This window comes from Chrysochloris asiatica, unplaced genomic scaffold (assembly GCF_000296735.1).
Source record: "Chrysochloris asiatica unplaced genomic scaffold, ChrAsi1.0 scaffold00254, whole genome shotgun sequence".
NCBI classification, from domain to species: domain Eukaryota; kingdom Metazoa; phylum Chordata; class Mammalia; order Afrosoricida; family Chrysochloridae; genus Chrysochloris; species Chrysochloris asiatica.
The window spans coordinates 89,933-102,440 of record NW_006408772.1 but is presented as its reverse complement, the minus strand read 5'-3'; the positions used below and the strand labels follow the sequence as shown (position 1 = coordinate 102,440).

The following is a 12,508-nucleotide window of genomic DNA, read 5'->3' as shown; positions in this document are numbered from 1 at the left end:
ATAGAGTTCCGTGGGGCAGCGGGTGAGTTTGAACTGCCAACCTTGTGGTTTCAACCAAACTTGAGTTCGAGTGCTTATCATATGGCGCCACACCAGGACGTATTATATATACATATATACATAGAAGGAACTCTGTGACATTGTAGGATAAGCACTGGACCTAACCTTAAGGTCAGAAGTTCAATCCTACCAGCCTCTCCATGGAAGAAATATGAGGTTTTCTGTTCTGGTAAAAATTTAAAACTCAAAAAACGTATATAGCTCTGGTAGTGTAGTGGCTATGAGTCAGGCTGCTAACCTCACAGTTAGAAATTCAAAACAATCAGCTGTTCCATGGAAGAAAAATGAGGCTTTCTGCTCCTTAAAGATTTACAGCCTCAGAAACCCTATGCAGGATCTCTATGACTCGGAACTGACTCCACAACACAGCACCACCAAGAGTCTGAATTGACTTGATGGATGTATATATCATGTATATATGTGCAAATGATATATACAACAATGTTGATGTATATACATCATATATATATATATAATCCACCATACCTGGAATATATGTATATATAAAACTTCAGAAGTGTATAGTCCTAGTGAAGGCTATATAGCGTCAAGAAACAGTAGCTTCACATTTTGATATTTATCAATAAACAGTGGCCTGTGAACCACAAGGTTCATGGTTCCAGCCCACCAGCCACTCTGTGACATAAAAATGAGGCTTTCTGCTCCTGCAAAAATTTAAAGCCTCAGAAACCCTCGGCTCTGTACACAGAGCCGCTATGAGTCAGAACTGACATGATAGCACTTAACAACAACAACATTTGCACACATAAATATTAAAATATGTTGTCAGGTGCCATCGAGTCAGAACCGACTCATAGCGACCCATGCACAGCAGAACAAAACAATGTCCGATCCTGGGCCAACCTCACTACCGCCACCACACTTGACGCCATCAATGATGTCACCTGGCTGATCCATCTCGTTGGGGGTCTTCCTCTTTTTCTCTGACCCTCCACCTTACCCAGCATGACATCCTTCTCCAACGATTGTTTCCTCCGGACAATATGTACAAAGTAGGAGAGACGAAGCTTAGCCATCCTGGCCTCCAAGGAGCACTCTGGTTGCACTTCTTCCAAAACGATCTATTGGTTCTTTTGGCAGTCCATGGCACTTTCAGTATTCTCCTCCAACACCACAACTCAAAGGCATCAATTCTTCTATGATCTTCCTTATTCACTGTCCAGCTTTCGCATCCATATGAGGCTATTGAAAACACAATGGCCAGGGTCAGGCACACCTTAGTCTTCAAGCTGACATCTCTGCTCTAATATATAAACACATATAAATATCAAAATGTGAAGCTCCCATTTCTTGCCATATCCTTCATCTAGGTCTATACACTTCTAAAGGTGGTGTTTTCATCTTTCCAACTCTCACCTGACAATTTTTGCACTCTTTGATTTACACAATGTCAAAACAGCAGTTTGGGCATCCTCAAGCAACTAAAATCATGTCCCTTGAGTTTAGAAAACATATGTAAGTCTGAAGGAGCAAGATTATTAAGGTTTACCAATAAAAGTCTCATAGGACAGGCCTCAATCCCCTTGAAAAGCAAGCATGTATATTCTTGTGATGAAAAAGAAAAATTCTTTGGTGGAACTTTCCTGGACATTTTCTCACCAATCCGGTTTTCAATTTTTCTAAAACTTCTTCATAATAAGCCCTCATAATTGTGCTGTGTCCATATTACCACTGTGGAGTCTGAAAAAAGAGTCACCATAGCCTTCTGAGCTGACCTCTCTTTGCCTAGAATTTAACTGACTCAGCAGACTTCTTCAGAAATCATTGTTTTGATTGAACCTCTTTTTGGAAGACACCCTAACTAAGACAAGTGTATTTCTGACATAATTTGTCTGAAGCCAGCCACTGATCACAAAGACATGTTTAAACACATTTCATTTGGTATAAACTAATGCATGTGTGAACTAAAACTCCTGTAGCAACACATTTTCACTTACTTTCTTATGTATGTATGTCACCATGTGTCACACTTACTACAGAAAAATCATTCATCAATTAATAAGACAAAGATGTTCCTTCTCATTGCTGTTGTTGTTGTTAAGTACTTTCAAGTAGGTTCTGACCCACTACGATGTTGTATACGGTTTCCAAGAAGCAGCTGGTGAGCTTGAGCCGCCAACGCTGAGGTTCAAACCAACTTTGCATTCCAATGCATTAAACCACAGTGCCACACCCAGACTCCTTATCATTGTTGTTGTGCTGTTAAATGCTGTGGAGTCAGTTCCAACCCATAGCGACCCTGTATAGGGTTTTTGAGGAGCAGCTGGTGAGCTCGAACCACCAACCTTATAGTTCAAACAGGTTTGCAGTCTGGTGCATTAACCCACAGTGCCACACCAGGACTCCTTATCATTACAACTATTTAAATAGAGCTTCTGGTTAAAGTAAGGGGAAAAAAATAATGATTGGAAGCAATAAGTCAAAATTAAAATTGTCATTACTTCAGACTTGTTAATTACTTGGATAAGAATTTGTCATTGTTGTTTTCAAGTGCTGTCAAGTCAATTCAGACTCACAGGAACCCTGTATAGGATTTCTGAGGAGCAGCAGTGAGTTTGAACCCCAACCTTGTGGTCCAGTTCTTATCCTACAGTGCCACACCAGGACTCCTTAAGAAAAGGAAAAGTCAAAGATTAATCTTGTCCAATGTTTGTTGTTGTTAAGTGTCATCAAGTCAGTCCCAGCACATAGTGACCCTGAATAGGGTTTCTTAGGAGCAGCTGGTGGGTTTGAACCACCAACCTTACAGTTATCAGTCCAGTGAGTATACTACAGTGCCAAGCCATCCTAGCGGTTGTCAAAGTGGCAGAAAATCCTCATTGCAATAAGATTAGCATCAAGAAGTTCCTCATCAAAATCATGTTTCCTAAATTTTTTCTTTGGACAAATGATTACTCTTTCTGCCATAATAGTCTTACAGACATATTGTTGTTGTTAATTGCCATTGAGTCAGTTTTGACTCATAGCCATCCTGTATAGAGTTTCCTAGAAGCAGCTGGTGAGTTTGAACTGTTCAAACCCACCTTGTGGTCCAGTGCTTCTCCTACAGAGCCATAAAAATGTTACATACATATTAGCTTGTAATTCAGGAACATATAAAAAAGAGATGTCAATCAAATAGTTCCTAGATTGGGGAGTAGGGAGAGTGGCAAACATGAAATCTAAATGTTTGAAATGTTCAGAAATTCTTTATTTAAATAACATGTTTTCTTATTTATTTATTTATTTATTTATTTATTTATTTATTTATTTATTTATTTATTTATTTATTTATTTTAGCTACTCAGATCCTAATCTATGGACTGTCACCTTTGGTATTTCTACAACATTTCCTAAACTAAGAGTGCGCGTAAGGACTATTTTAGTCCATAGCAATTATAAACCTGAAACGCATGAAAATGATATTGCACTTGTTCAACTAAGCACAGGAGTCACCTTTACCAAAAACATCCATAGGGTGTGTCTCCCAGCACCTACCCAGAACATTTTACCTGGTTCTACTGCTTACGTAACAGGATGGGGATCTCGAAAATATGGTGGTAAGTATCTGAAGAAAAACAAAATAACAACAAACACTGCATTATTTTCTATTAAACACATTTCTAAATGAGGCAACATCTGGACAAGTTTCTATGGATACAACTATCCTATATTCTGGTCTGCCTAAATTCTGGTTACCCTGAGTTCCTCAGCAAGGCTAAGAAATGCCCCCCTAGAAACCATTAGGATTTCTCAAACATAGTCAAAGGAAGTGTAAGAGAAATGATTTGAATAGTTTTTAATGGCCACAGGTATATAGCCAGAGACTCTGTAACACTCAAATGTTTCCCCTAATAATAATAATAATAATAAGGATTTGGATAGATATCTGTCAAGGCCATTTGCAGCATTAAAGTATTCTGGAATGAAATAAGTCCTGCCTCTAGGATTATGAGATGGACGAACACAATAGCAAAAGCAATCGACTCAGACATAGCAATGATCATGAAGAAGGTGAAGGATCCAGCAAAATACTGTTCTGTTATCTATAAGGTTACTGTGAGTTGGAGCCAGCTGAAAAGCACCTAAAAAGAACTAGGGCAAGGAATTCCATGTGTGCATAAAATGCATGTATTATGCTTCTTTTTTGACTGAATGAAATGAAAATTTGAAAAGAACTAGAAAACACCAAAAAGATGCTTACCTGTGCTTTATTAACTATGCAAACTCTTTGAACTGTGTGGATCATGACAAACAATGGATAACATTACAAAGAATGGGTATTCCAGAGTGCTTAACTGAGCTCATGAGGACCTTGTACATAGACCAAGAGACAGTTGTTAGAACAGAACAAGGGAATACTGAATGCTTCAAAATTAGGAAAGGCGGGCGGCCAGGGTTGTATTCTTTAACCATACTTATTCAATTTGTATGCTGAATAAGTAATCCAACAAGCTGGATTCTATGAAGAAGAATGTGGCATCAGGATTGGAGGAAGACTGATTAATAACCTGCAATATGCAAATGATACAACCCTGAATCAGAAAACTATAGCAAAAAGAGAAAAACTAATCTATATAAAGGCACTATTCTTCTCTATTATGGGAACCTTTGCTGGGACAAAACTCCTAAGAACATAATCAATAGTTTTCCTTACTGAGCAGGGAATAATTTGGAGTACATCTATTCTTTCCTATATTCACCATTCCTGGTGTGGTGCTGTAGGATCAGCACTAGAATGTGCATCACAAGGTCAGCAGTGCTAACCCACCAGCTGCTTCTCAGAAACCCTGTACATGACAGCACTTGACAACAATAATATTCACCATAGAGTCACTGATTTACATATCTTGATGGCCATTTCCTTTCTGATTTTATACCTTACAGGCAACACTGTTGTAGATCTAGAGCAAGCAAAGGTTAAAATAATAAGGAATGATGTATGCAACGCACCAACTAGTTATAATGGAGCTATTTCATCTGGAATGCTATGTGCTGGTGTTCCTAATGGTGGAATAGATGCATGCCAGGTAAGTTCAAGATAAATATTAATGTCAACATCCAAGAAGTTGCTAAGCACTTACTAGTATAAGCATATCACAGACATAAAGGTAACTCAGTTATATGTAGCCCTATTTCTAGTTTTGGTAGATAAAATTCTTATTTAAGAGTATGGTGCTGTGGGTTAATGTGCTGGACCGTATAGTCAGTTTGAACTTCAATGCAGATGGTTCTAGTTCACCAGTCGCTACTAGGAAGCTCCATACAGAGTCACTGTGGGTCAGAACCAACTCAACAGCACTCAACAACAACAACATCATGAAAATTAATTGTGACAAATAGACTTGCAAAGTGACTAAGCATACAAACTAAAGATTTAGAGGTGGTGGTTATGTGCCGTGAAGTCGTTTTTGATTCATAGCGACCCTGTACCGGGTTTCCGAGGCTGTAAACCTTTATGGAAGCAGAAAGCTTCACTTTTCTCCTATGGAATGGCTGGTAGTTTTGAACTGCTTACCTTAAAGTTCACAGTCCGATTTGTAACCACTACGACCTGAACTTAAATTCCTTAACCTCTGTAACCAATTTTCTGGGAGATAATAATAGTACCTAACCTTTTAGGTATTACATGTATTAAATATTAAATGAAAGTTAAATATGCAAGGCATGTCTACATAAGCAACAAAGAAATCTCAGCTCTTTTGATTGTTGTTAACCTAAGACCATGATTACTGGTATTAATTACTTTAAGTTCAAGCTTTTAACAACTATGAAGGTTTAAATAAAAAATTAGTGATTCATTTAAAATTCAGATACTTTTTAAATATAAATATGTTATGGTATATGTTAAAAATGGTATATGTTAGCACCTTGATGGTAGAAAATTCATATAAAAATTCTGATTATGTGAGTCACAACAGCTCCCACAGTTGTGAAAAAGCAAAAAAGAAAATTTTGAATAAATAATTGTAGTTTTTCAAACAAACAATAATTATGAAATTTTTACTCTATAGTAATTAGAATAAAGTTTTTACTATTGAAAATTGAATCTAATTATCTGAACTGAACTGATGCAGTTAGCCCTTCCAATAGGTTTTGTTCATATTTCTGAAAAACAATCCCAAACCCAAATAAAACAAAACTTGTTGCTATTGAGTTGATTCCCACTCATCATGACCCATAAGAACAGAGTAGAACAACCTCAGTTGGGTTTCCAAAGCTGCAATCTTTACAAATCTTTACAGAAGCCAACTGCCACATCTTTCTCCCACAGAGTAGCTGGTGGAGTCAAACCACCAACATTTCCCTTATTTGCTATGCATACAAATTCTATTTTTCTTTCAAGCCCAGTTCAGTTATAATTCATCACAAATATGTGATCCTATTCATTTCCTTTCATTAGTTTTTTTATTCATTCAATTAAAATACATTCACTCCTTTTTGTGTGTCTGGCACTATGCTAGCAAACAATGAGTATTCACTCACTCAATAAGATTACGGTCTAAAAGAAAGGTCAAAGCTCAAGTGCATGCAGATAGGCAGTGATCCTGACAGGAAAAATTATTTGACCTTCAAAGTTTAACATTTGCTTGTCCACTCTCAAAAAGACATCATATAGAGAAATCCCTTGCTTTAAAAGAAAAAGCTACAAAGCACACTGATGGGAAGGTACTGAGAATGGTTAACTAGAGCACATATGGACCATGTAAAGGAAACAGGTTCTTCATCCAGTGCTTGCTATGCAAGCTAGTGATTCACCTACATACGCTTCTCCCCATCTAGACCAGTAATTAAATAGGCATGGGAAGAACTAGCTAATAAAGCAGCCAAATGAATGCCAAACAATTACAGAGGCACACTTAGTAATAATAATAACTGGCTTTTATTAGACCTGACTATATGCCAGGTTTGCTCAAAGTATTTTTTAAAGTTAAGTCACTTAAACTCATAAAGATATTATTTACAAATGAGGAAGCTATCAAATTGCTTGCCCAAAGTCTAGTAAATGAAGGAGTCAATATTCAAACTAAGGCTATCTAACTTTAGAACCCAAAGATAGCTCACCTTGCAGGATATAAGATTCGTCTACCTGATTAGCATATTACATGCACAAATATTTTTGGTTAATTGGCTTATTACTATAATTGGCTCTTAAGTATTTCATAAGGAGTGTTTTACTCACCACCACATAAATTTATTTTTAATTATTCATTAAAAGAAGACTTTTTGAGGATATATTATGCATCTGACATTATGCAAGTTATTGTAGATATGAAGGTAAGTGAGACTTCTAGAAATATAATCATTCGACAAATATTTATTTGTGATATCCTGTAGACTAGAAACTTAGAATACAGCAATGTACAGAATACCTATGCCCCCTACCTCCAAAGGAGCTTTCAGTCTAACAGAGAAAACTACAGATGTACATAGTGTCACAGAAATATGTAACTGTTGTAACAAAGAGGGCTAACCTATTGTTAGTAAGTTCAAATGTGCACAGAGATGTGTTTTTATAAATGATACAAACAATATTTGGGAACAAAGGCAATGTAAAATCAATCCAGCCCAAAACTGGAAGGGAGGGGAATGAGTAGCAAAGGAACAATGGCCTCCTGGAGACGGTGAATCCTGGAATGAGGAGGAGTTAAAGAGGCAGTCAAATAAAGGATGTCTAGGAAATGTGCTTCCCATTTTTTTTCTCAGACTTGTGAAGGAATGACTTCTATACTCAGGTAATTCCAGTAATTTTTGTATAACTTGGTATATATCAATAGGAAATGTCAGGCTGACATTGTTTATTGTTATAGTGAATATAAAGTCTTCCTTTGCTACCATACAAAAACACTCTGATATATGTTGGCATTGTCTTTAGACTGAGAAATCAAACATTCTGTTTTCTTCAGGGTGACTCCGGTGGTCCACTAGTACAAGAAGACTCACGGCGGCTTTGGTTTCTTGTGGGGATAGTAAGCTGGGGTTATCAATGTGGCCTTCCAGATAAACCAGGAGTATACACTCGAGTGACAACCTACCGTGACTGGATTTCCCAACGAACTGGGATCTAGCACAATAAATGCACCTCTGTAGTAAAGTCTGTTTAAAAGGTGTGTCTGTCTAAAATTCCAAAGCTTTTATGTTTTCAGCAGAAACAAAGACTGAAGTGTCCTGTTTTAGAAACCTGTTACACAATTGTGTTTTAATTACTGCCATTTAATTTTTCTCAAATACTAAGGATCTTTTAGTTTCTCAAAGAAATTTTCTTAAGAGTTAATACTGCATATTACTGTGGCTACATACAGGGGAAGCAGCCCTGGTGTTGCTCAGTTAAGTGTTCAGTTGCTACCTGAAGGGTCTGCAGTTTTAACCCACCAGCTATCTTATAGGAGAAAGATATGGCAATCTGCTCCTATAAAGATCATAGGCTTGGAAACACTATAGGGCCACTCTGTCCGGTCCTGGAGAATGGCTATGAGTCAGAATCGACTCAACAGCAATCAACATTGGGTTATGAACAGAAGAAATATATTAAATTTATTGCAGAATTAACTTTTATTATAGTTGTGATGAGTGCTCAAAGTGAGAAAAGCAGTATACCATATGTACTTAAGTAGACAGTAAGAGTTGTATAACATTGTGAATAGGAGTTCTGGTAACATAGTGGAGTACCAGCTGGGCTGATAACCACGAGGTCAGCAGTTCAAATCTACCAGTTGCTTCAAAAAAGAAAGATGACACTTGATATTCCAATAAAGATTTACAGCCTCGGAAATCCTATACAGGGTCACTATAAGTCGGAACTGAGTCCACGGCACAGAACCACCAACACTGTAAATATACTTAATGCTACTAAACTGTACAATTAAAAATGGTTTAAGTGGTGAATTTTGTCATGTATATTTTTACACATAACAAATTTGTTAAAGAGGGTGAGTAATAGAGGAACCTGAACAAGTAGGAAGGGTTAGCAATCTTCTGTGAGGAATTCTCATTAAAGTTGAGAACTGAGGGAAGGGTAAAAACTTGCCAAGGAAGAAGTGGTAGTATATTGTTCCAGACAGAAAAAGGAGTGTGAGGCCAGAAACTATTTATTTGAAATTTTGGGTTAATCACTATTTTACAGGTTGTATGCATCCTAAAATTAAATATGTTAAATCATTGCACAGTCATATAGAATATTAATTATTTTGTAAGAACTATAATAATATATACAGCCTGTTCTCATAGGACTAGACAATTAATTTCAGGCATTTAACTTCAAAGCTAAAATAGCTCACCCCTTAAACTTATCATTTCCATGGTGTACTTTATTACAAATATCCTTTCTCTATGTAGGAGAGCATATATCTCCTCCATAGAGAAGCTGAAGAATACATGCACACAATCTTCTCAGGTACTTTACAAGTACAGAGTACTTTTTAACAATTATATAATAGATACTTTAAGAACTAAGGAATTTATCATTTTGGAATGATTTTCTACCTCAAATGGAAATTTAGAGATTTCCAGAAGTTCAATCCAAGCAATAAATTGAAAGTTAGTAAGAGAAAAAGGGAAGACACTTTACCAAGAAATAAGTAAAACTCCTAGCTTAATTTCAATAAAATTACTTGGAAAGAGAAGAAACTTTCTTTTTTCATACACCCACCAAGGTAGTTAAAAAATTAAATAAAATTCCTTCAAATTTAATGACACACTAAGATATAACCACTGGTCTCTTTCCATCTGGAGTAAAGGAGAGTGAAGAAAGCCAAAACTCTAGGAAGAAATTAGTCCATAGAACTAATGGTCCACACAAGCCAAGGCCTCTTCTAGCCTGAGACCAGAAAAACTAGATGGTTTGTCAACTGTTCCAACCAGAGACACAATGGAAGGTCCCATTTCAAATGGGAGAAAAATCGAGAACAAAACTCAAATTCCTAAAAATAGTGGACTATCTGGACTTATAGAGACTATGAAAACTCTTTATAGTATTGTCCTAAGATATCCTTTTGAGCTGGAACTGAAGCATCTCCTGGAGGTAACCTACCAGCCAAATAATAGATTGTCCTATAAAATAAATAATAATGCCCATAAGGAATGTACTCCTTTAATCAATCAACTGTACAAGACCAAACAAAATATATATAGTTGCCATATAAACAAAAGCAAAGCTGCTAAGACAAGGACAGGCAAAGAAACTGGATGAATGGAGATGGGGAAGATCTTGGAAATTGTAACCAATATCACGAAACAATGCTGTGTAAACTTTCATGCAAATTTCAATGAAATATTTTTTAAATGTAATCTATTTACATATTTTAATGGCACAGCAATTTAAATAGTTTGAATCATGAATGTTTACTGAGTTTGTGGAGCTGTGGGATAAAGCACTGGACCACAAGGTCAGTTCCAACCACAAGATCAGTAGTTCAAACTCACCAACCGTACGTTGAAAAACTTGTATAGGGTTGGTATGAGTCAGAACTGACTCGACGACACTTAACAACAAAGTATGTAAAACCTGGTTTTGCATGTGCACCAAAAAGCTAACTCACTACACCTGGATATCAGAACAGCTTCACATAGTGTAATGAAAACTTCTTGTATTTCCTGATTTAAAATTATGAAGAGACCTTTTTTGAAGTCATTTTGTTTTCAGGAAAAAATGCTGCAATGCAATAAATTGTTATTGTGCAATGTACAAACAAAACTTTGGTACACTTTATTTCAAATAAAGCTTCTTTTAAATTTCCTTATCTAATTATTTATGGAAGGTATGGTTTCTGAAGGGACAATCTAAAGTAATTTATTTAGTTCTCAAACAAAAGAACTACCAACTAGACTCTAAAGACTTGGCACTTTCTGCTGCGTATAATCAAATCCTGTAGTTGAGGCAAGAGTACAGTTTGACACTCCCTGGCTACTTCACTGTGTAAGGACAGCATTAAACTGATAATTTGCAGTAAACCTCAAAGGGAATATGCATGTAAGTTTCTCTGTGCTTATGCAGGTATGTGTGTACTCTGACATAGTCACAAACATATTTGTATCTATTCCTGGATATTGAAAGTTATATAAAGAAATGTTGTTGTTGTTGTTGTAAGGTGCCATCGGGTTGGAACTGACTCATAGCGCCCCCACGCACAGCAGAATGAGACAATGTCCAATTCTGAGCCAACCTCACTACCGCTGCCACACTTGAGTCCATCAATGTTTGCCACCTGGCCAATCCATCTCGTTGGGGGTCTTCCTGTTTTTCTCTGACCCTCCATCTTACCAAGCATGATATCCTTCTCCAGTGACTGTTCCCTCCTAATAATATGTCCAAAGTATGAGAGACGAAGTTTGGCCATCTTGGCCTCTAAGGAGCACTCTGGCTGCACTTCTTCCAAAACAGATCTATTGGTTCTTTTGGCAGTCCATGGCACTATTAGTATTCTCCTCCAACACCACAATTCATAGGCATCAATTCTTCTATGGTCTTCCTTATTCACTGTCCAGCTTTCGCATCCATATGAGGCTATTGAAAATACCATGGCTTGGGTCAGGCGTACCTTAGTCCTCAAGCTAACATCTTTGCTCTTCAACACTTTAAAGAGTTCCTATGCAGCCGAATTTCCTAATGCAATACATCTTCTGATCTCTTGACTGCTGTTTCCATGAGTGTTGATAGGTGACCCAAGAAAAATGAAGTCCTTGACAACTTCAATCTTCTCTCCGTTGATAAGAATGTTGTTTATCGGTCCAGTCGTGAGCATTTTTGTTTTCTTGACATTGAGATGTAATCCATACCGAAGGCTGTGCTCTTTGATCTTCATCAGTAAATGTTTCAAGTCCTCTTCACTTTCACCAAGCAAGGTTGTATCATCTGCATATCGCAGGTTGTTAATGAGTCTTCCTCCAATCCTGATGTCATGATTTTCTTTGAAGAACCCAGCTTCTCCTATTATTTGCTCAGCATACAGGTTGAATGAGTATGGTGAAAGAACACAACCTTGTCGTACACCTTTCCCAATTTAAAACATTCAGTGTTCCCATGCTCTGTTCGAACAACTGCTTCTTGGTCCAGGTACACATTTCTCAGAAGTACAATTAAGTGTTCTGGAATACTCTCATACTTCGCAATGTTGTCCATAGCTTATCATGATCCACACAATCAAAAGTCTTTGCATAGTCAATAAAGCATAGGTAAACATCTTTCCGATATTCTCTGCTTTCAGCCAAGATCCATCGGACATCAGCAATGATATCTCTCATTCTACGGCCTCTTCTGAATCCAGCTTGAACCTCAGGAAGTTCTCTGTCAATGTATCATTGTAGCCATTTCTGTATTACCTTTAGCAAAAATTTACTCGCTTGAGATATCAGATATTTTCCGATGATTTCCGCATTCTGTTGGGTCACCTCTCTTTGGAATGGGCACAAATATGGATCTCTTCCAATCAGTCGGCCAGATAGTTGTCTT

General features: G+C 37.1%; 1 protein-coding gene across 1 annotated transcript in view; it reads left to right on the top strand.

Moving 5' to 3' along the window:
• TMPRSS11D (transmembrane protease, serine 11D) overlaps window positions 1-8,129 on the top strand; it is a 72,522-nt gene extending 64,393 nt beyond the window's left edge. The window contains exons 7-9 of the mRNA XM_006873781.1: window positions 3,361-3,620; window positions 4,948-5,090; window positions 7,968-8,129. Of these exons, the coding sequence (XP_006873843.1) occupies window positions 3,361-3,620; window positions 4,948-5,090; window positions 7,968-8,129 (565 nt within the window). The remainder of the gene's footprint in view (window positions 1-3,360; window positions 3,621-4,947; window positions 5,091-7,967) is intronic.
• Window positions 8,130-12,508: the final 4,379 nt, after the last annotated feature.